This window comes from Corvus kubaryi, unplaced genomic scaffold (genome assembly GCF_017639235.1).
Source record: "Corvus kubaryi isolate FWS band 111438036 unplaced genomic scaffold, C.kubaryi_AGA036_p1.0 37301, whole genome shotgun sequence".
Taxonomy (NCBI): domain Eukaryota; kingdom Metazoa; phylum Chordata; class Aves; order Passeriformes; family Corvidae; genus Corvus; species Corvus kubaryi.
The window spans coordinates 404,633-425,643 of NW_024581094.1; the positions used below are offsets into that span (position 1 = coordinate 404,633).

At 59.6% G+C, this 21,011-nt stretch overlaps 4 protein-coding genes across 6 annotated transcripts in view; 2 read left to right on the top strand and 2 right to left on the bottom strand.

Annotated features, from left to right (window-relative positions):
• Window positions 1-3,536, top strand: part of BECN1 (beclin 1) — a 20,815-nt gene extending 17,279 nt beyond the window's left edge. The window contains exons 3-10 of the mRNA XM_042027823.1: window positions 295-387; window positions 641-777; window positions 926-1,120; window positions 1,327-1,473; window positions 1,959-2,108; window positions 2,194-2,254; window positions 2,708-2,850; window positions 3,146-3,536. Of these exons, the coding sequence (XP_041883757.1) occupies window positions 295-387; window positions 641-777; window positions 926-1,120; window positions 1,327-1,473; window positions 1,959-2,108; window positions 2,194-2,254; window positions 2,708-2,850; window positions 3,146-3,314 (1,095 nt within the window). The 3' untranslated portion in view covers window positions 3,315-3,536. The remainder of the gene's footprint in view (window positions 1-294; window positions 388-640; window positions 778-925; window positions 1,121-1,326; window positions 1,474-1,958; window positions 2,109-2,193; window positions 2,255-2,707; window positions 2,851-3,145) is intronic.
• Window positions 3,537-4,335: 799 nt separating this feature from the next.
• Window positions 4,336-7,587, bottom strand: CNTD1 (cyclin N-terminal domain containing 1). The gene is made up of 7 exons (XM_042027824.1): window positions 7,221-7,587; window positions 7,053-7,128; window positions 6,639-6,810; window positions 6,046-6,208; window positions 5,445-5,589; window positions 4,983-5,079; window positions 4,336-4,597 (listed from the first exon to the last, which is right to left on the bottom strand). The coding sequence occupies exons 1-7, from the start codon at window positions 7,390-7,392 to the stop codon at window positions 4,436-4,438; spliced, it is 987 nt and encodes a 328-aa protein (XP_041883758.1). The 5' UTR covers window positions 7,393-7,587; the 3' UTR covers window positions 4,336-4,435.
• A 184-nt stretch (window positions 7,588-7,771) lies between these two features.
• On the top strand, window positions 7,772-8,497 carry LOC121664503 (cytochrome c oxidase assembly factor 3 homolog, mitochondrial). Its single transcript, XM_042027828.1, has 2 exons — window positions 7,772-8,023; window positions 8,104-8,497. Exons 1-2 carry the CDS (start codon window positions 7,774-7,776, stop codon window positions 8,214-8,216), a joined length of 363 nt encoding a protein of 120 aa, XP_041883762.1. The 5' UTR covers window positions 7,772-7,773; the 3' UTR covers window positions 8,217-8,497.
• A 159-nt stretch (window positions 8,498-8,656) lies between these two features.
• WNK4 (WNK lysine deficient protein kinase 4) lies at window positions 8,657-20,848 on the bottom strand. Of its 3 annotated transcripts, none has more exons than XM_042027818.1 (20): window positions 20,287-20,848; window positions 14,970-15,142; window positions 14,569-14,789; window positions 14,331-14,488; window positions 13,715-13,803; window positions 13,422-13,641; window positions 13,015-13,345; window positions 12,724-12,854; window positions 12,578-12,645; window positions 12,346-12,487; window positions 12,148-12,264; window positions 11,919-12,074; window positions 11,587-11,644; window positions 11,312-11,446; window positions 10,601-11,175; window positions 10,267-10,363; window positions 9,728-10,151; window positions 9,411-9,613; window positions 9,191-9,288; window positions 8,657-9,109 (listed from the first exon to the last, which is right to left on the bottom strand). In XM_042027818.1, the coding sequence occupies exons 1-20, from the start codon at window positions 20,737-20,739 to the stop codon at window positions 9,092-9,094; spliced, it is 3,867 nt and encodes a 1,288-aa protein (XP_041883752.1). In that variant the 5' UTR covers window positions 20,740-20,848; the 3' UTR covers window positions 8,657-9,091. The 3 variants fall into 3 exon arrangements, with proteins under 3 accessions (XP_041883752.1, XP_041883751.1, XP_041883753.1); XM_042027817.1 differs by having other exon boundaries at window positions 9,728-10,154; window positions 20,287-20,843; XM_042027819.1 differs by having other exon boundaries at window positions 8,657-9,112; window positions 9,728-10,154; window positions 20,287-20,843.
• Between the last annotated feature and the right edge of the window lie 163 nt (window positions 20,849-21,011).

A 21,011-nucleotide genomic window follows, 5' to 3' on the forward strand; every position in this document is an offset into this window, starting at 1 on the left:
CCCCCCCCCCCCCATGGTGGCGAGGTCACACGGGAGAGCTCCTGTGACCCCTTAGAGTTTCCCCTGCAGGATCCCCGTGGCCCTCGGGCTCCTTGGCAGTTTGAACACAGAACTGCGCATTCTTGGGGCATTGCTCCTCAACTGCGGGTCAGCACAAACCCGACAGAGCCCCTAAAACACAGGTTGCCCCAGTCTCCTGCTCTCCCTTTTCCCTGACCCAGCCCCAGATTCAGGTGTGGCACTTGAGCTGCCTCCTCATGAACCTTGACACTCACCTCAGTAACGTTCTTTCCAAGAATGATGTCAACGGAAAGTGCCAACAGTTTCACGCTGATCGGAGAGGCGTCGGATGGTGGCACGATGGAAAACCTCAGCCGGAGGCTGAAGGCAAGTGGGTCATGAGCTGGTAAACTCAGATGCTTGGGAATGGAGCTTCAGTTTTTTTTGGTGCTCTGCAAAACTAAACTGCAAAGTTTCCCGTAGCATTTGCTTTCCAGGGGTTTGTTTGGTGAGTAGTTCCAGTGAGCCAGATTATTTGAATTAATATTTGATCTGCAAAAGAAGACTTCTGCAAACTGAAACTGCTGAAAACCAGCAGGCAGTGTGGTTTCACTTGCACTAATGTGAGGTCTTCCTGCAGGTCACTGGCGACCTCTTTGACATCATGTCTGGGCAGACGGATGTGGATCACCCACTGTGTGAGGAGTGCACAGACACTCTGCTGGACCAGCTGGACACACAGCTCAACATCACAGAGAACGAGTGCCAGAACTACAAGTGAGTGATCCAGCAATGACCCAAGACAGAGCTGCTGTAGCTTGAGGCACGATCAGTGCAGAGAGCTTGGGGCTGACACAGAACTGGGGACTGGCAGTGCAGGACTTACCAGGATACATGTTTTGGTAATCCTGTTGTCATCCTTTAGGAGATGTCTGGAGATACTGGAACAGATGAACGAGGATGATAAAGAGAAGCTGCAGACAGAACTGAAAGAACTGGCACTGGAGGAGGAGCAGCTGATTCAGGAGCTGGAGGATGTTGAGAAGAACCGCAAGATTGTGGCTGAGGACTTTGAGAGAGTCAGGGCAGAGGCCGAGCGGCTGGAGCAGGAGGAGGCTCAGTGAGTGAGCTGCAGCTGCAGCTTGTGGCAGGGGTTGGAGGCAACAGATAAATGAGGTTGTAACATGAGAAACCTGTAAATGTGCTCAAACTCCAGTGGCTCGTTCTCTGCAGAAGGAAAGGTGGCCCGACCAAAGCGGCCTGCAGAGCTGTCACTCTGATGTAGCAGCCAGCACTCAGCCCTTCTTGTCTTGCTTTTGTTCAAAGGTATCAGAAGGAATACTGTGAGTTCAAGAGGCAACAGCTGGAGCTGGATGATGAGCTGAAAAGTGTGGACAACCAAATGCGCTATGCCCAGATGCAGTTGGATAAATTAAAGAAAACCAACGTGTTCAATGCAACCTTTCACATCTGGTAATGTAGACACTGGAATGTTACATCAATTTTCTTGGAATCTGCAGTGTGAGGCTGTTTAAGTCACTGCATTTGACAGGAAGGGTGCAAGCCAGCTCACAGGCAAAGCAATGAATGCCACCTCCCAGGAGTGGCAGCTGAGTAAGGTGTGCCAGGCTGTGGGACTGGGAAACGGCTCCTTCGCCAGCCCCAGTAACACACTGGGAACCCCTGTGCCAGCCAGCGGTGACACTGGCATCGGGGTTCACTGAGCAGGTAGCTTGGGGGGGCTGGTTGGGGTTTTTGTTGTGTTTTTATAACCAAAAGAGAACAAGTGTTTGGTATTTACAGAGACTTGTTAAGAACAGGCCCAAACCCTCCGTGTGCATGGCTGGCACTGTGTGTGCAGTGCCGGTGGGACACAGCCCCTATTTGGTTATCAGGCCAGGAGCTGTTCCCGAGCTGTTCCCAGCCCAGCACACTTATTTATAATTCTCTTATCACAGGCACAGCGGGCAGTTTGGCACAATAAATAACTTCAGACTTGGCCGTCTCCCCAGCGTTCCTGTGGAGTGGAACGAGATCAACGCTGCCTGGGGGCAGACTGTGCTGCTGCTGCACGCCCTGGCCAACAAAATGGGCCTGAAGTTTCAGAGGTACATGCACTACCACACACAGTTCCCTTACAGCCCAGAGGACAGGCAGACTCGGGTGCCTTTGAATTCTGTCTCCTTTTTTCAGATACCGTCTTATCCCCTATGGCAACCACTCGTATTTGGAGTCCCTCACGGACAAATCCAAGGTAAGAGATCCCATACAAATCCTGGGACATTGAGCTTGAGTGCCAGAGCCCTGGTCACGCTGGGGATGCAGGAAACAAACTTGGTCCCTGTGAATGTGGAGTCCAGGAGAGCTGGCTGCCCCAGCTCCTCCAACATGGTACCATCTCACTCCAAAGCCAGCCAGCGGTGATAAAAGTGACAGAACTGTTGAATGACACACTACACCTGGCCAGAGGCAGATGGCATGCTTTGGGGTGATTGGCAGGTAGATGGCCTGATTGGGGATTGGTGGAAGTCAGGAACACGTGCCCACACATGGCAGGTACTTGCACAAAACCAGTCACACTTGCTCTGGGCCACAAGCCATTTCTCAGCATCTCATGACAAATTTAAGCTTCATGTGAGGTTAAAAAGCTGCACTGACCATATCAAAAACAAGTGCTTGGTGTGCCTGATACAAACCTCTTTTCCAGGAGCTCCCCCTGTACTGCTCTGGAGGGTTGAGGTTCTTCTGGGACAACAAGTTTGATCACGCCATGGTGGCATTCCTGGACTGTGTGCAACAGTTCAAAGAGGAAGTGGAAAAAGGTGAAACTCGGTTTTGTTTGCCTTACAGGTGAGTATTGCCACAAAACTGTCAACCCCAGTATGCTCCCCCTAGCACTGCTTGCTGTTTCAGTCCTGGCTTTCAGAAATCATCTGCAATTCTTTATGATGTGTGTTTGCTAGCTTCATTGAAGTTTAAAGCCAGCTCCCTTGGGGAAGTCCTGAGGCCTGCTCAATTCCCTTTAAAAACAAAGTATTTTGACAGGATAGCATGAATGTCAGATTTAAAATTTAGTGCTTGATGTCATAGTGAGATTAAATGTTTGCAGTAGGAATGCACTAATTAAACCTTGTGTGTGATACAGGATGGACGTGGAGAAAGGAAAGATTGAAGACACAGGTGGCAGTGGTGGCTCTTACTCAATTAAAACACAATTTAACTCTGAAGAGCAATGGACAAAAGCACTAAAATTCATGTTAACTAACCTGAAATGGGGCCTTGCCTGGGTCTCATCCCAATTCTATAACAAATAACTGAGGTCAGAACTTGGCCTGGCAGCTGTGGAGTGTCTGCATTGTGTTGGAGAAAGACAAATTAATATGTCTCTTAATATTAACCAGTACAAAATGTTTACAATACCAAAAATCCACAAGACACTTTATTTAAAATACCATTATTACAAGTAGTTTATAGAAAAGCAATATGCAAAGTTGTATCATTGAGCTGAACGGAATAAAACTCAGCTATTAAATGGATTCTGAACTGGTATTTTTGGGGTTTATGGCCACGCACGTAAATCATTGTCAAACTTCAGAACACCGTGAGTTTGATGCTGCTCTGTTACAGCTAATGCAAGGTTGGAAAAGCAGAACATTACAAACAGGGAACAATGTGGAAAAAACTCCCAGAACTCTGCCTGGTCATTGAAGAGTAACTACAGTTTGAAATAAAGTATTTTCTAAGTCGTATCAGCACTTCTTTGTGCTACTGAACTTACACAAGGTTTGATACCATTTTAACACTGTAATCTCTCCTGCAGCCTGTTCCTGCACAGGGCTGCACTGAGGAAACAATAAAGCTATTCCTTACTCCAGGTGTTTTCACCCAGCAGTGCCTTGCCCAGTACAAACCCCTGGCACTAACCCCTGGCACTCACAGGGACACGCAGCCTGGGCACTGCTGGCTGTGGTAGGGCAAGAGCAAACGGGCTCCAAGTGCTGGCAGAGAGGGAACAATCACAGGTGAGACAGGGATTGTATAAAAGCAGCGAGAGGAGACAGCACAGCCCCGTTTGTAATGCGGGTGTGAGAGCTGCTCCCAGCGATCCCGGTCCCAGCTGAGCCCCAGGCATGGCAGCACCTTTCAAACACGACTCCTCTGAGGAGTCTCTTTGGTCAAAGGGAACTTAGATTTACAACTTAGAAGATGCAGCTCTTACAGTAAATCTTGTGGGGCATTTCTAAACGCTATGGTGCTGTTGGGCCTCCCTTCAGAGCATGAGTGCGATGCCCAGCAGGATGAGCTCTGCTAATTAACACGTGCCTGACGGGCTGTCACAGAATCCCTGGTGCCTGGGCAGTGTCACAGAGGAGAGACTTGTCAGCAGTGTGACAGTTCCTGCTGCTGCACCAGTGACCGGATGGACAGGGTGGTTCTATTTCTGAGGCAGAACTCTGTTCTTGGGAGATTTGGCTCCACAGTTCCTGTGCTGCTGCTCGGGTGTGGTGCTGCCAACTATGCGCCTCACCACAGCGTAGGAGAACTCCAGAATGCTTTGTGGAGTAATGCCAGTGATACAGTTTAAATGCTCCACAACCTGAAAAAAAGAAAAGATACAGCAGCTAAAGGCCGTCAGTTTACAGACTAACAAGAGTAACTGCTCCATGGGTGCATTTCACAGGGAGTTGTCCCATGAGATTGCTTCTCTACCTGCCAGTGAAACGTTGCCTGTGGAGTTTTGTTCTGGCTGTGAAGCACTGAAGGTGAGGATACTCACCAGTGCCAGCACATGCTGCACACAGAACTGCCCCATGCCCTCAGCTCTGACAGAGGCCCACGAGCTTTCTGCTAAAAAGACAGAAGTGTTCCCTCCCTCATGCCACTCCCAGTGCAGCCCCACCCGTTTCCTTGCTGTGCTGAAACAGATAAACCACCTTGGCATTGTGTCCCCGTAGAGCCAACGTGTTCAGCAGCGACTGTACCTGCTCCCAGTGGTCAGGGCTCAGGATGAACACACCTGTACTGATGACTCCAACAGCCAAGAGCATGAAATCTTCCTTCACTGTTAAAAACTTGGCTCTGCAGAAGGAAAAGTGTGTTCAGGTGTAAAACGCTGCTTCACAGTTCTGCTGCTGCAGTTGTCAATGCCCAGGATATGTTGGCTTATTCAGGCCAACCAAAGCCCAACACCAGTAGCTGGAACTGACAGTGCAAGGCTGGACTTTAACAACCAGGTGAAACACTTTCCTTGCCTGTGAAGCAGCTGTTGCTTTGAACTGGTGTATCAGAAACAATGATGAATGTCCCCCAAATTAGTTTGGTTTTTTTTTTTTAAAACATACCTCAAAATGGCATAATGAGAGTTATGCTACTATTTATTAGCTTTTTTTAAGGGTTTTAATTCCAAAGGGTTATTTTAAGTCATTGTCAGGTAAGACCCTTACATCTGCAGTTTGCTTGGTGTGGAGTTTTCGATGGCAATCTTCAGCAAAGTGTCATAGATGGTCTCTCTGGTCAGGTAGCAGAAGTCCAGTAGCTCTACACACAGCTGGTGTAAGGGTTTTGCAGGAAGCAAGCAGCCGTTGTATCCTGGCAGAGATCACACCATCAGTCCCACATTTTGGGCCACTAAATTCAATCAGGAGTGTCAGGTACCATTATGGAGAGACAGAGAGTTCTGAGGACAACTGCCCTGTCTCTGAATGCCACAGGATCCCTGAGCCTCAATATAATTTCACTCTGAAATTCAGGCTGTCAGACCAGAGCCAAGAAAATGGTGAGTGATTGTAGGAAATGTGGCCTGGCACAAGGTTCACAGCCTTTAAACTCTTAATCTTTTACTGAATGAGTCATGACTGGCTGTCCAACAACATTCATCACATTCTACAAAGGACAAAGTTCTTATCTAAAAAGTGAAGCCCTGGACAATCTGAACAGTTCCATGTGCAAAAATCTGTAATACGAGACATTTTGGTTCAGATTGGCAGCAGCTCTATGACCCTACTAAAAAACTTCCTTCCCGTTCTCTCTGACTGATACTCTCACCTAGAACCTCCAGAAGCAATTCCACGTAGGCCAACGGAGTTGACACATTGATGTGGAAGTGCAGAGTGTTTAAAACAGCAAGCTCCGACTCCAGCAACTCCTGTTTAGTGTAGGAGTATTTTAAGGATTGCAGAAATTTTAAAGCTGTGTCATTGGTCACTCTCTGAAAAAAAAGAGACAAAATGTCTTCCAGGCAAATAAAGCACTTGGTAGGAACAAAGTGTCCTGTCACCTCTCTCCTCCTGCAGCTCACCCGCCTGTCCTTTGAGCTGGCATGAGAAATCCAGCTCTGACCTTTCCCACAGGTTTCCTCCACTCAATAAACCATCCCCAGGCAGGTGTGAACCCCTGTAGACACAAGATTTTTGACAACCACAGGCGAAGATTTTCCTGCACTTTTTTCCCCCCAGCACTGGGAACAGAGCAAATTGTTACTGAATGAGTAGGAATTTGCCTGCCCTAAAGGGAATGTCATGTCCTTGGCATTTCATTATCACTACTGTCTTTCAAAAAGGAAATCTATTTTTAAGAGAGGTTCATACACTGCAGGTTTAAGCACACTGCTAAAGCAAGGGCAGGCTGAGCTGGCTTACGCTGTAGTGCAGGGAGAGCTTGCTCGCGAGCTGAACACACGACACGAGCCGCAGGACAAAGGTGTTGGCTATCTGATCCCTCACAGAGCTCCAGCTGCTCCTCTGCCCCTGGTCACGACCTTTAGCGTTCCTGCTGTTATCACACATCTGCTCTACCTGCTTGATCATGAACCTACAAAACCCACAATTGCTCAGAGAACGGTTCTGTCTGCTGAGGAAAAGGAAGAAAGGCAATTCCACTGATGCTTAAGACTATACACAGAATTTATAATTTGGATTAAAGGAATGAAAAGGCAAAGCCCTCAACACGCACATTAGTCATGTGTGGTTTGTGTGAGGGGAACAGAGTGGGACAGGGCACGGGCACTACAACCACATCAGAGAATGGGAAATGCTGTTCAGGACTCTTATTACCTTTCAAGTAACTCCACTGCGTGGTACCGTGTCGATTGGTCCAAGCGCCATTTTTCAGACAGAAGGAATATAAATTCTACAAAAAGCACAGCAGTCACTCATTTCAGTCTCCTGAAGCTCACTGTACAGCTGTCACCTGCCCCAGGAGCTGCTGTAGCTAAGCCTCACCCACGATCCGTGTCTCTTTGAAGTACCCAGCCTGCTCCGGCAGCTCACTCAAGTACTGCTCGTTCTCCGTGGCCAAGTGGATCAGTGTGTCCTCAATAATTTCAGGAGCAACCCCACTGAACATGGGGCCTGAGTCACGGCCCCGGGGTTCCAATGGCACCTGAGACCCCATTTAGCGGGTCAGGGCCGAAGCCGTAAGGACAATGATTTCACCAGCCCCACAGGGACAGACCGCGACAGGGCTCCTCCAGCTCCTCCCGGCCGCCTGAAGACCGCACTGGGAGGGGACGGCCCCTCGGTGGCAGGTGGCGGGGAAGGGGCGGGGGCTCGGGCAGGCCCCGGCCCCGGCCCCGGCCCCGGCCCCGGCCCCGGCCCCGGTCCCGGTCCAGACGCGGCTCCCGGCGCTGCAGCGCCTCAGCGCCGTTTCCCGTCACGTGACCCCGCTCCGCCAATCAGCAGGCGCCGATGCCGCGACGGGCACGCGCTGGGCCTCAGCCAACCACTCGACGGCGCGCGCCGCTCGGGCCCTCCGATTGGCCAGCGCCCCTCCCGGATGTGGCGTCACGTCGGCGCACGAAGAAGGCGGGGGAAGATGGCGGCGCCCGGAGAGTCCGGGGAGTCCGGGGAGGCGGCGGCGTTCGCGCGGCGCATCGACCCGGCCCGGGAGCCGGGGCTCAGCCCCGAGCAGCGCCGCCTCATGGCGCAGGTGGAGCACGCCCAGCGCCAGCGCGCCCTGCAGCGCCGGCTCCGCAGCCGCAACGTGCTGCTGGCGCTCGGCATCGGCGCGGTGACGTTTGGCATCTGTATCCTCCGGGGCCGGGGCAGGGTGGGGCCGGGGGGCTCCGGGGCCGCGCCCGCTGCTTTTCCTTAATTCCCCCCGCAGACGGTTACACCTTCTATTCGGTGTCGCAGGAGCGGTTCCTGGACGAGCTGGAGCAGGAGGCGGAGGCGGCGCGGGCGCGGGCCCGGGCCCGAGCCGAGGGCGCCGCAAGCTGAGCGGGGAGCGCCCGGCCCGGCCCGGCCCGGCCCGGCCCGTGACTGAGCTGCCGCCCTCGCCTGGCACGATGGGCTTCTGGCACGGGGCAGCCGCGCCTGAGGGGTTCGGGCCTGCCCCCTGCTGTGCGTCGGCCGGAGAAGGCCCCGGGGGCTCCCCGCAGGCAGGGCCCCCCCGCGGGCAGACCCCGCCCTGGGGCCTCTGCCGGGGCCGTGCCCATGGGAGGGACAGGGACACCCGGCTCCCGCCACTCCCCACAATAAATCCTCTCACTGGAGACCGAGTCAGTGCCCGTTGTCAAGAATGTCTTGGGTTGAGCCCAGCTCAAGATCTTGTCCCGCTCAGGGGCTGCTGAGGGGGGATTTTCTGTTCTGCTCTCTATCATCACGCAGTGAGGCATGCAGCCACGGGTCCTGCCCGACAGACACACACACAGACACAGTTTGTATTCAATCCATGTTTATGAAAACACTTTCCAAACACCAGTTCATAACAAAGTGCTCCCGGATCCTGCTGCTCCTGGTGCTGCAGCAGACAGGGCCACAGGGCACTCAAGCCACTCTGCAGGGTGGGCAGGCTCTGGTGCAAGGCTGAGCTGGCAGGGGACAAGCCGGGGTTCCTCAGGGCGGGCTCAGCTCCTTCCATCCACGAGGGGTGGAGACACCTGGCACCTGTCTTCCAGCAAAGAGCACCTGTGGGACAGGCCTGCAAAAGGCCAGCACTCCCGCTCCTGCGAAGCCCACGGCTGCCCTGCTGCAGGCCACAGCCAAGGGGAGCGGGGAGTCCAGGTTCTCCAGGGCTGGCACTGCCCTCCGGGAGGTGCAGGGGCTCTGCCCGTCCTGGGGACGCAGGCACTTGGATGAGGTAGTTCATGGAGTCAGTCTTGGCCAGCCAGCTACTGGGGAGAGAAGCAGCCGTGAGCCGGGAGAGCCGCGGGAGCAGCCGAGAAGGCCGTGGGCTGGGCGCTGCCCCTTACCATGCGGCCGAGGTCGTCGGCGAAGGTCACCCCCTTGTTCAGCCGCTGCTCCTGCGAGCCGGTGCTGCTGCCGCTCAGCGAGTTACGGCGCATGATGCCTGCAGGGACAGCGGCCCTGAGTGAGGGCACGGGCCTGTGCGACACCCAGCCCGGGGGTCCCCGTCCTGCGGCCCCCGCCCAGCCCGGGGGCCCTGCGGGGAGTGGGGAGCGGGGCCGGCACCTGGGGGCTGCGCCAGCTCCAGGCGCTGCAGGCTGTTGCGACGGGAGGGGTTAAAGCTGCCCTTGGAGAGGCGGCGCTGGCGGCTGGACAGCATCGCAGCGGGCGAGACAATGCCCGGCGGTGGCTGCTTCCCCATCCGCAGGTACAGCTCCTCGATCTCCTTCTTCTGGGCGCTCTGCAGCAGCTGCACCTCAGCCAGGTGCCTGGGGAGAAGACAGGGGCTGGCAGTGGGGCCTCGGGGAAGGGACAGCGAACACGCACGCGGGGTGGGTGGGAAGACCTGTCACCTCCCAGATGCAGCCCACCCCCCTGCTCACTTCTGTCGCAGGTTCTGCAGCTCCTCCCAGATCTCCTCGTCCTCACTCTCAGTGTCATCGCTGCTCACATAGGACAAACTGCGAGAGTAGCTCAGCCACACCTGGCTCAGCATGGCCTGCGGAACGTTTTCTGTGCTCTCTTCCCCAGGGCCCTCCCGGTCGCTCCCCACTGGTGCCACAGGCACCGTGCCCCCCTCGGCTGACACCTCCTCAGCCTTGGGGTCCTGCTCCGCTGCCTCCAGCACCACATCCAAGTCACTGCTTGAGCTGTGGCCTGTGTCAGGGACCACGGGTGGCGGGGAGCCACTCGCTGCTGGCTCCGTGCTGTGCTGCTCCCCGTCACTGCTGCCCAGCACTGGAGAGGTCACAGCCAGGTCCTTGGCTGGCATCACCTGGAACCGGCCCAGGACCTGGGGCTTGGTTTCTGCTGGGGACAGGGGCAGCTGGTGGGGTTCAGGGCACATGGGCTGGCCGGGGCATTGCGGTGCCCTGGCACAGGCACGGCTGCACGGCACAGCCTTGGCCCTGCCCCACCTTACCTTCACTGATGGGCGAGAGCTGGGCCTTGGGCACGCTGGGGGCTGGTGCCTCCGAGATGATCAGAGAGTGGCTGGGCTTGGGGGCACCGGGCAGCACCTGTGGGCACCTGAGCACCATCAGCAGCCCCACCCCAGTCCTCCTGTCCTCTCCTCCCCCTGCTGCTTCTGTGCCCTGGGATTTGCTGCCCACTCAGCCCTCCCTGCATCCCAGTGGCTCCACAAGCCATGAGGCTCCATCCCATCCCAGGGCAGCATCTGCAGCAACCACCCAGCCCTCCTGACACTGAGCTCCACCTCGAGCAGCCCTGGGCAGCCCTTGCACACCCACACTCACCGTGCTGCCCTCTGGACTCCCAGATGTGGATGTGCTCAGCAACTGCAGAGGACTCCCCATGGGCTCGCTGCTTGTGGGGCACACTGGGGCTGGTGTTGAGGGAAGGGAGGATATGGGACCCCCGGCAGTGGGGACATCAGATCCCACTGGCTCCAGGGTCCCACTTCCAGGTGGGACTGGCTTGTCTCTGCTGGTGGGGTCAGGGTAGACAAAGCGTGGGGCACCCAGGACAAGACTCTGTGGCCGTGGCAGCATTGGTGGGTAGAGGTGCCCGCCTGAGCTGGCAATGGAGGAGACAGTGTGGGCCACGGTCATCACTGCCAGGGAGAAGACATTGGCCAGGGACAAGAGGGGGGCAGTGGGGGACAAGGGTGTGCTGGTCACAGGGGGGCTCAGGGGACTGCTGGGCTCATAGGGGACAGGGGATGTGGGGAGAGGCTGTGGGGACAGGAGGGCTTGGGGCAGGGCTGGGGGAACAGGCCCCCCTGGGGTCCTTGGGGGGGTCAGTGGGAGTGCTGGTGATGATGTCAGCCAGGCAGGAGTCATCGAGACGAGAGGCCAGGTCTGGGCTGAGCCTGCAGAGAGGGAAGCATCAGGAGCAGTCCCCAAGGGCTGTCTCAGACCCCATGTCCAGGCACCCCGGAGCCTCAAGCCAGCGAGCAGCTGGCAGCCCCAGTGCAATGACCATGCCCATGCTGCCAGCGCTGGTACCTGTGGGGGACCCCAGGGGTGCCGGGGCTGCCAGCGGCTCCACAGGACTGGCCAGGTTGGTCTCCGATGGGGAGCGGCTCAGCAACGGCAGGACAGGGGACTGGACAGGGAGGCTAGGACTGGTGCAGCTCAGGTCTGTGGCATAGGGGTGACAGCCAGGCTCAGCTGGGGCAGGACATGTCCTTTGAGACCCTCTGGGCTTGGCTGAGGCCATCACCTGCCCTGCATGGGGCCTGGGGGAGACAGGAAGGGCCTGCACAGGGGCACAGACGTACCACTGAGCGAGGATGAGGAGGAGATGGAGCGTGAGAGCCCCTGCAGCTGCAGGTCCACCTGCGAGAAGGATGAGCTGAGCCCAGCACTGGGGCAGAGGCCCCAGCCAGGCTGTGCCAAGCCCCCGCTGGGCCCCACCACCTGTGGGGACAGGAGCTGGAGACTCTTCTGGGCTGGGGAGCACCTTGACTTGTCACAGGAGCGGGCAAGTGACCGCAGGAGGACCCTGCACCCCAGCCCCCTCCCCCTGGACTCCCTGGGGCCAGGCAGCACCCCAAGCCATGCTCAGCATCAGCAGCTTCCCCAGCACTGGCAGGGCCAGGCTGGCACTCACGGGGCTGCCCACAGCACTCTCAGCCTCGGGGCCCTTGGGCAGCTCGGTGCTGCTGCGCCCATCCTTGCGAAGCAGGGTCTCCACGCGGTGGATGATGTCCCGGATGCGGTTGATGAAACTGTCCCGCTCCGACTTGAGGATGAACTCATTGTGGACCTGAGGGTGGAGGGGCCGGTCAGCACCCAGCACGGCCAGGCAGACCCCACCTTCACCCTCACCCTGCTCTCACCATGGCGGCTGCAATTTCCTCCGGGTTGTCTCCATCCAGGTCGAACTTGAAGGTCACCATCTTGTTGTTGTAGGTCTGCAGCTGGCACTCCACCACTCGGTCGCTCTTGTCGGAGATCTGTGGGCAGCAGGGCTGGCTCAGCCCAGGAGAACCCGCCTGGCACCCGCCTGGCACCCGCCTGGCACCTGTGGCACTCACGTTGGTGATGCGCAGCCTGGAGCGGGCTCGGCGCCGCAGCAGCTTCCCCGAGGCTCGCTTGGGCGGCAGCTTGGAGCTCTGCTCGCTGGCCGAGAGCCCCTCACAGCCATCACTCATGCCCGATGCCACATCTGAGGTGTAGCTGCAGGAAGCCCCAGCTCCGGAGCATCAGCATGGCCATTCCCAAGAATCACACTCCCTGTCCAGCCCCCGCCCGACCCCCCAGCCTCACCTGTCCACTGAGGAGGAGAAGCCGCTGGCGGGGGGCAGGCGCTCCGTGGGCAGCTGCACGGCGATGCTCTGCAGGGAGGGGACGGGGTGAGCCGGTGCCGCAGCTGCCCTGACCCCCCTCCCGCCCGCCCGCGGGGCCCTGCTCACCGTGGGGAAGCAGCGCACAGGCCGGGTGGGCCGTGGGCTGGTGGGCTCCACTGCCACAAAGCTGCGAGGGGCCAGGTCCGGGGAGTCCAGGAAGCCGGAGGAGCTCAGGTACCCATCCGTCTCACAGTCGGCTGCGGAGGAGTGCTGGCATGAACCGAAGCAAGTCCCTTCCCTGGCTGGGCACCTGGGAAAGGGCTGTGGGGCTGGGAGAAGGGGACGGACCCCCCACCCACCTCCCGCCCCAGGTCCCCTGCTGCCCACCCGGCTGTTGCTCCCTTGGTGCCTACGCACAGGTGGCTGAGGAGTAGCTGGTGTGCCGGTAGGTAAAGTGCTGGTGCTGGTCAGCTTCGGGCTCCTCAGGCTCCAGGGGGAAGGTGCTGCTGAAGACGGAGTCCCCAGAGCCAGGGGTGGCCAGGGCAGGCGTGGGGGCACCAGGTGGCAGCGGGGACTTGAGCTCCTCCAGCAGCCGCAGGACACCTGGCGGCTGCTCTGGCTCTGCGGGTGATGGCGCGTCCTGGGCGCGCTTCAGCTTCTCCCGCTTGCGCTTGATGGCGACCACACGGTCCCGCACAGCCTTGGCCACCAGCTTGTAGTCCGCCTCACAGACAAAGCCCAGCACCACCTACACAGGAGGGAGCTCGTCACTTCGGGGAGTAGGGGCCCCACAGCACCCAGGGCTCCCCCATCTCTGTACCCACCATCTCCTGAGCCACCTCCTCTGCCACATCCTTGTAGAGCTCAAAGAGGAACTCGATGGCGTTGTTGTCCTTGTACTTGCCGTGCAGCTTCTTTGTGTCATCCATGCGCAGCCAGAGCTTGAGCCCAGACTTGACTCCGTCATCCTCCTCAGCCAGCTCCACATGCACCCCTGTGTCCTCCTGGAAGAAGGAATGCTCCAGCAGGTCCTGGATGGTGTACCTGCAGAGGGCACAGCTCAGCGCAGGCTCGGAGCCAGGGGGACCCTGCCACCCAGGCCCCGCTCTGCCCCCACCTCTCGTTCTTGTCCATGCGGATGCAGCCCTCGATAATCTCCTTCAGCTCTGGCACCTTCACCTTGTAGAAGCTGCTGGGCTTCAGGCCCTGGGGGTAACGAGAGTGAGCACCTCCTGTACCAACCCACCACAGCATGGGGCTCCCAGGGCCCAGGGATGAACCAGCCCAGGGCCCCACGAGCTCTGCATGGCTCCTGTGGCCAGGCCACGTGTGCCTGCATGGGCCAGGACGCCCCAGGGCTCTGAGTTTCCATCCCAGCAGGCAGGAGCTGGCAGGAGCCAGCCATGACCGGTCAGGGCAGCTGCAGTGCCCCAGGCCAGCGTGGCCGAGCAGACGTGCTCCCGTTCCACCCCATTAACACACTGGCAGTGGCTGGTGCAGAGCCAGGGATGTGGGGTCTGGCCAAGCCATGGCCCCACCACCCACAGCTCCATGCCCTGCCAGAGCAACCCCTCACCGCCCAGGCTATCTTTAGCCACTCACACAGCCTGCACAGTGACACATTTTGACAGCAGCAAGGCCTGACAGCTCCAGCTGACCATCCCCCCAGCCCCCTGTCCTGGCTCCTGTGGGATCAGCCAGCAGCATCACCCACAGCTGGGACCAGGCCTCACCGAGGTGACCTTGCGGTAGATCTGGGCGGCGTTCTGGCACTCAGAGTAGGGGTACTCCGAGGTGGCCATCTCCAGCATGCACATCCCGAAGGCGTAGACATCCACTGCCTCATCGTACTTCTCCTCATACATCTCTGGCGCCATGAACTCGGGGGTGCCTGCAGGCAGCAGGAGAGCTCAGCATCCCTGGGACCCCCACCCCCTGCAGCCCCCACAGCTCCCACGAGCCCGGCCCCACCTATGACACTCTTGGCAAAGGAGGCTCGCTTGAGCGTGGCCAGGCCCAAGTCACCAATCTTGACAGAGCCCGTGGGGCCCGTGATGAAGATGTTGTCACACTTGAGGTCACGGTGGATGATGGGGGGCGAGCGAGTGTGCAGGAAGTGCAGACCCTTGAGGATCTGCCGGCTCCAGCGCTGCAGCACCTTCAGCTTCATCTCTTTAAACCGCTTCAAATACCTGCCAGGGACCAACGGGGCTCAGACCTGTGGGGCTCAGACTCATGCCCCAGCCTTGGCTCCAGCCCACCCTCCTCCTGTTGCCATGCCAAGCCCATCCGGACTCAGATGCCCACACAGGGCAAGCAACAAAGAGCCTCTCGGTAGGGACCCTGTTCCCTCCCCTACACGCCCCAATCACGTTTTCAGGGTGCCGGACGTCATGAGTTCTGTGACCAGCACGATGCAGATCTGGCCTTTGATAGTTGACTTCCAGGAGTCGTAGAAGCGGACAATGTTGGGATGCTGCAGCCCCTTCAGCATCTCCACCTCCTCACTGAACCGCTGCCGCTCCGTCTTCGACAGCTTCCGCGTCTGTGGGAGCCAGTGAGGGTGTGAGGGGGGCACACGGGGTCCTGCCGAGCACAGGGGGCTGCCCTGGCTACAAAAGACCCTCACGTCCCATTCCCCACTCCCTACAGGCAAGACAGAGGAGGCTTCTGTGGCCCCGGTGCAGAGCTGGGGTCAGACCTGCTGTGCCCTAGCACCGTGGCTCACACATGGCTGGGGCTGCCCTGCACTGTGGTCCCCCACCTGCCCACCACTCTGGGTGGGTGCACGACAGACGGGGCACCAAGGAACCCCTGCAGTTCTCCACTGCCTTGTGCTGGGACCACCCATCCCCCCTCCCCTCACTCAGCCCCCAGCTGGAGCCCACCACCCTGCCTCAGGGCAGGGAACCCTAGCCTGCAGCTGGAGGGGATGTGTGGGGTCTCTGCAGAGCTGCTGCCATCCTGCCCTGTGCAGACCCGATGGCCGTGGCTCTTGTGCCCCCACCAGGGCAGCACCAGCCCTGGGCTCTGTGTGGCCGGGTGCTGGGCCAGCCTCAATGAGGCCTTTGTTGGGGAAAGCAGGCAGGGGGAGGCTCCAGCCAGAGTTTTTCCATGTTTCTCCTGCTCGAGTTAATTAAAGTAGAAACACAAGCCGAGGGTGCTGACTGCAGCTGGGGCAGGGGCCAGCGGAGGGGACAGCCCCCTCATCCTGAAGGGGCACAGCCCCAGGGTGCAGGAAGAGGGGAGCTGACTGGCCAGAGCTAGAGGAGCCGGGTCCAGCCCCCAGTGGGGCAGCTGCGAGTGCTCAGCCCTGGGCAGGAGCAGGAGCAGTGATAACTCCACCACTGCCTGGGGTCCCAAGGAGCTCAGCCTGGGGGCCTCAAGCTGGGACCCCTGCCCAGCCCACATTCAGAGGCCAAGGAAACTGGAGCTGCCCCAGAGCTCCCACCACCAGTGCTGCCAGAGCTGTGCTTGGCCAGTGGCCACCATCCATCAACCCCGTCAGCTTTCGTAATATTTTTATTGCATCACAGGCGGCCCCATGGCTTGGCTGGAGCTGCTCCATAATCCCCCCACATTTAATACATGCTCAGGGACAGGCTCAGCCCAGACGAGAACCTGAGCCTGCTGCCACGGGATGAATGGGACCTTTCATATGCGAGGAGGAAAACAGCACCCGAACCCCAGCATGGCCAGCAGCACACACCGGCTGTCCTGCCCAGTGCCACGGCCACCGCCACCCCTCTGGCCCCCTCCTCCTCACCAAGAGGTGTCCAGAGGCCTCACTGCACCCCAAAAACCTGCAAGGGCATGAGGAAGCTGACACTGGCTGTGAACTGGGGCAGGTGGGGACTCATGGGTGGCCACGGCTCTCCCAGCTCAGCGAGCGTGGACCCCAACCGGAGCAGTTGTGCCAGCGCAGCCCTCACTGTGCCATGCCCAGTTCCAGGCAGAACCCCAGCACAAGGCCACCTCTCCCAGAGTGCCTGGAGTAAGGTCTGGGGGAGCCAAGCATGCCCCCCGAGCCTGTGCCAGGACTGCTGGGCTCACTTGGCACTGTTCCTTCCTCATGACCAAAGTGGCAGCAGCTCCCACTCCTGTGCGTGCTGATACTCTCCTCATTGAGTGTGGGCACCAGAGCCCAGCCTGGCCATAGCCTGGCAGGAGGAGCACCACGAAGGGCAGGGCAGACAGTGCTGCCAGCACAGACACGCCACACAGCATGGGCACACCATGTCCTCTTCTAACAGCATCAGCACAGGGCGGAGGAGGACGCTGGGGATGGTGGCATGGGGACGGTGAGGAGCTGGGTGGCAATGGTCCAGCCCATCCTGTGAGCCAGGAGCTGGCTGCCGAGGAGCCCAGCGCAGCCAACACCAGGATCTGAGGCCAGTGCAGGAGGAGGGAGGGTGGGGCCGAGTGGCCGAGGACGGCTGTTGCCTCTGCAGCAGGAGGCTGTCCCCAGCTTGGCAGCGCTGGTGCTCAGGGCACTCTGCAGCGCTCACAGGGCTCTCCCACTCCCACAGCCCTCAAGGGCCCTGGCTCTGCACTGACACTTGCACTCTGGAGGGGCATTCAGACCAACACCACGGTGGGGCACAGAGCCAGTGCTGGAAAGTGCCCAGCACTCTCCCTCCAGCCACGTCCACAGCCACAGGGCGGTCCCGAGCCCCTCGCAGAGGAGCCAGCTCTATGTCAGCAGTGGATGCCAGCGCCTCACTGCTCTCCCTGTGGGTCTGCCCCGCCGAGCAGGAGCTTGTGCGTGCTCACAGCCATGTGAGCACACACTCAAGGTGCCCTGCAGCCCCGGGGCTGCTGGCTAAGGTTACCTGTCCAACCTGGGTGCCGGAGCCAGGGGAGGCACAGCAGTGCCTGCTGCCCAGAATGCTTTTGCCCAGTGGGGAACCCCAAGGGGTTCCACAGGAAAATCACACAGTTAGGTATTTACAGCCCGACCCCGCTCTGGGCCTCTGGCTTCCTCCCTGCTTCCTCTTTCCCCACTGCCCGCAGCACCTACGACAGAAATAGTGCCAGGCTAAAGCTGGAAAGCACAAACAGTGGGGCTGTGGACATGGGCGGGAGGCACAGACAGACGCTGCGTTCAGGAGAGGGGACAGGGATGGGCAGGTCCCCAGAGGGGTCTCACAGGAAGACAGAAGACAGGCAAAACCAGACTCCAGTTCGCCAGGCTCTGTGGAGGGAAGGACAGGCGAGGACAGAAGAGAGAGCTGGGATTTGGGATTGGGATCCGTCACAGCAGCTGAACCAGGTTCTCTGGTGCAGAACAGGTCAGGCCTGAGGTTAAGTATTCATTTGGAATTGAAAGGCAATAGAAGGAGAACTGTGAAATGCACAGGACAAAGCTATTTTTAAAATGGCAGAACCACAACCATTTTTATTTGTGGTTCCAAATCCTGGATTTGTGTCACAGTGTCCAATTCTTTGCATGATTGCTGAAAAACAAACTTCTAAATGTCTGCATCTGTGCTCTTAGCCCCTTGTGGGACACAGATTTGGGTACAAGAGACACTGGATAAAGAGCAGTCAGCGGAACAGAGCCAAATCCTGGGTGGGGAGGGGAGAGGGCTGGGGCAGAGGGGTTGCAGGGGCAGGCACCAGGGTGGCATGGGGTGGGAGCAGGGCTGGGGCTGCCCACAGGGACCTGGCTGAGCTCCCATGGGAGGGGGTGGGCCAAGAGGAGTCAGGTCTGCCAGGTCTTCCAACACCATGGGATGCTCACAGGAGGGTCCCTGGCAGGAGCTCAGCCTGGACCCCAGCCTCTCCACACCCAGCCCCAGGGGACAAGTGAGTGGCTTCCGCCACTCCTGCCTGGCCGGCTCGCAGAACCAGCAAGGGGGCCAGCACGTGCCTGCTGGACTGGGGCACAGCAGCATTTTGCTTCCCAACTCCCTTTCCCCCCCCACCTGAGACGGTGCAGCCTCATCCCCTCGGCAGCCCCTCGCAAGACACCAGCACTGCCTGCACACAGCCCCGGGGACGAGCAGCGGGGCAGGGAACGAGACATGTGCCAGCCCTGCTGTGCAGGGGAGCTGGGGCACAGCTGTGACATGGGGCTGAGACCCACAGGGAGGGACATGAAGCCAGCTGAGTGGGAAGCACTGGGGACAGCTGACTCATCCAGAGAAGGTCCTGGACTCGCCAAGGAGAGCCTGTTCCAGTCAGGGGTTGCCACCTGAAGGGACACAGGACTCAATGGGGTTCAGGGGTATTTGGATGGAGCTGTGGGGCCATGAGGGCAGGAGAACTGAGCTGGCTCTGAACTGAGCTCTCACAACTGAAGTAATTGTGCAACCCTTGGGATTGGGGGAAAATCTTCACCTTCCTCACTAAGAGGCCACAGTCAGCCCCTCTAGAAAGCACCCACCACTCTCTCAGGATCTCTTCTTGCTCTGCTCGGCTGCAGCCACCCCAAGGACCCAGCCCAGGCAGTTGAAACTGCAACTGCACCGAGCTTTTAGGAACAAGACAACAAACTCGCAAGACATGGTTTTCTGTGTCAACAAGGACTTGGACCTTCCCACCACAGCAGCCATCCCAGGGCCAGGAACCTGTGGGAGACTTTGGACTTAACCAAAGCCCCTCCCAGGGCTCCAAGGAGAAAAGGTAGACCCACAGAACAGATCTCCCCGTGCACCTCCATGGACAAGATCAGGCTCATCAAAAGCACTTGAATGGGGCAAAGGCATTGTGGAGGCAGCACCATCACCACTGCTCTCAGCATCCTGCTGTCAGGCTGCAGGGCAGCCAAGGAGATGGAGGAGTGTGGCAGCAGAGAGGAGATGGGGACGCTCCTCAGAGAGCTGGAACCAGAGGTCCAGCTGCTCCCAGCAGAGAGCCCCTGGCAGCATCACAGAAACCACACACAGGTGACCATGTACGTTACTTCAGCCAAGGTCAAGCAGGCAGAGAGCACAAGGTCGTGTCGTACCCTGCTCCCGGCTGACAGCCAGCCCCAGCTCGCTGCAGGCACGCGCCCCAGAGCACACCAAGGGCTATCGGAGCAAACCTAGGAGCCAGCTCCAGCACAAGCATAGGCATGCATGCAGAGAGGGCACTGCTGCCCTCGCTGCCCTCCTGGAGGGAAAGCTGTGAGCTGGTGAGCGTCAGAAAGACAGTGGGATGCTCAGCCCCGGATGCACCTGTAAAGTGCCAGAGCAGGGACTGGCATCAAGAACTTGGGCACCCTGGCATGCTCCACAGTGCAGGAAGAAAGAAAGCAAATGGAAAACAGCACGTGATGAGCAGGAGGGCCAGGAGCGGCGGCACTAAACAGGAGTCTGGGTCCGGGCCAGGAGACCCACGAGGCACCGAGGCACTGGCAGTGATGAGCACAGTGCAAGGCAGCGAGGGGAGCCCGCACCCAGCTGCAGGTCCCTGCCCTGCCCTGCTGCTGTGGCCCGACTGCAGCGGGGCGCCACAGTGACTGGCAGAAGCGGAGATTCGAGGGTGCCTGCCCTCGCCGGCACAGGCTCCAGCCCGGGGAAGTGCCCCGCGGGTCTCACACAGCACCCAGGCAGGCAGCAGTGGGCAGCGGGCTCAGGGGCGGGGAGGGCTGCACACGCCAGAGAAACTGGACAGAAGAGGGTCCAAGAGCCTCTCTCGAGCCCCTCGCCCCGGCCTGTGGGTGCGGGCAGGTAGGGGCGGAGGCGCTGGCAGGGGCCGTACCTGCAGCTCGCACCAGGCCACCTCCACGGTGGTCTCCGTGTCCAGCCCCTTGTAGACGGTCTTGAAGGAGCCGCGGCCGATCTCGATGTCGAACTTGAGGAACCGGCCGTCGGGGGAGGTGGCGACCGCCCGCGTCTCCACCTCCTCGCTCTCCGTCTCCTCGGGTTCCCGGAGCCCGACAGCGCTCGGCGGCGGCGGCGGCGACCCCCCGCGCACCCCGTCCGGTGCCGGGTACCCCAGCAGCTCCAGCTCGGCCGAGCTCCGCCGGCTGAAGCGGGAGGAAGCGCGTCGGGAATCGGGCCCCGAGGGCCGCCGGCTGCGGCTACGGTGCGGAGTCCGTCCGGTGAGCCCCGGACCCGGCTCCAGCTCCGGCTGCGGCTCGGAGCCGCTGTCCGCCCGCTCCGCCTCAGGCTGGGACATGGCTCCGGCAGCGGCGGGCTCGGCCGCCAGCATCGGCTCAGCCCGCTCGGAGCGGCCGCTCCCGCGCAGCTTCGCACCCGTTGCCGCCGCCACTCCGCAACCAGGAGCGACCGCCGAGACCCGGCCCGGGCACCGGCCCCGGCACCGCCCCCGCCACGCCCGGGTCCGCCCCCGCTCGACCGCCGCCCCCCGCCCGCGCTGCGCCACCGGCCCCGCGCCCCGCACCGACACCGCCCCTCCCAGCGGCCCCAGCACAGCCCCCGGCGCTGCAGCTGCGGACACGGGCTGCGAGCAGCGGGCGAGCG

Excerpts from the sequence above, each read along its gene's own strand:
- CNTD1 (XM_042027824.1), bottom strand. The coding sequence starts at position 7,392 with ATGGGGTCTCAGGTGCCATTGGAACCCCGGGGCCGTGACTCAGGCCCC. Across the intron at positions 7,129-7,220 it reads CAAAGAGACACGGATCGTGG|AATTTATATTCCTTCTGTCT; the intron begins GTGAGGCTTAGC and ends TGCTTTTTGTAG. Across the intron at positions 6,811-7,052 it reads GCAGTGGAGTTACTTGAAAG|GTTCATGATCAAGCAGGTAG; the intron begins GTAATAAGAGTC and ends TGGGTTTTGTAG.
- LOC121664503 (XM_042027828.1), top strand. The coding sequence starts at position 7,774 with ATGTGGCGTCACGTCGGCGCACGAAGAAGGCGGGGGAAGATGGCGGCG. Across the intron at positions 8,024-8,103 it reads CGCGGTGACGTTTGGCATCT|ACGGTTACACCTTCTATTCG; the intron begins GTATCCTCCGGG and ends TTCCCCCCGCAG.
- WNK4 (XM_042027817.1), bottom strand. The coding sequence starts at position 20,739 with ATGCTGGCGGCCGAGCCCGCCGCTGCCGGAGCCATGTCCCAGCCTGAG. Across the intron at positions 13,642-13,714 it reads CGCATGGACAAGAACGAGAG|GTACACCATCCAGGACCTGC; the intron begins GTGGGGGCAGAG and ends TGCCCTCTGCAG. Across the intron at positions 11,645-11,918 it reads AGAGTGCTGTGGGCAGCCCC|GTGGACCTGCAGCTGCAGGG; the intron begins GTGAGTGCCAGC and ends TCCTTCTCGCAG.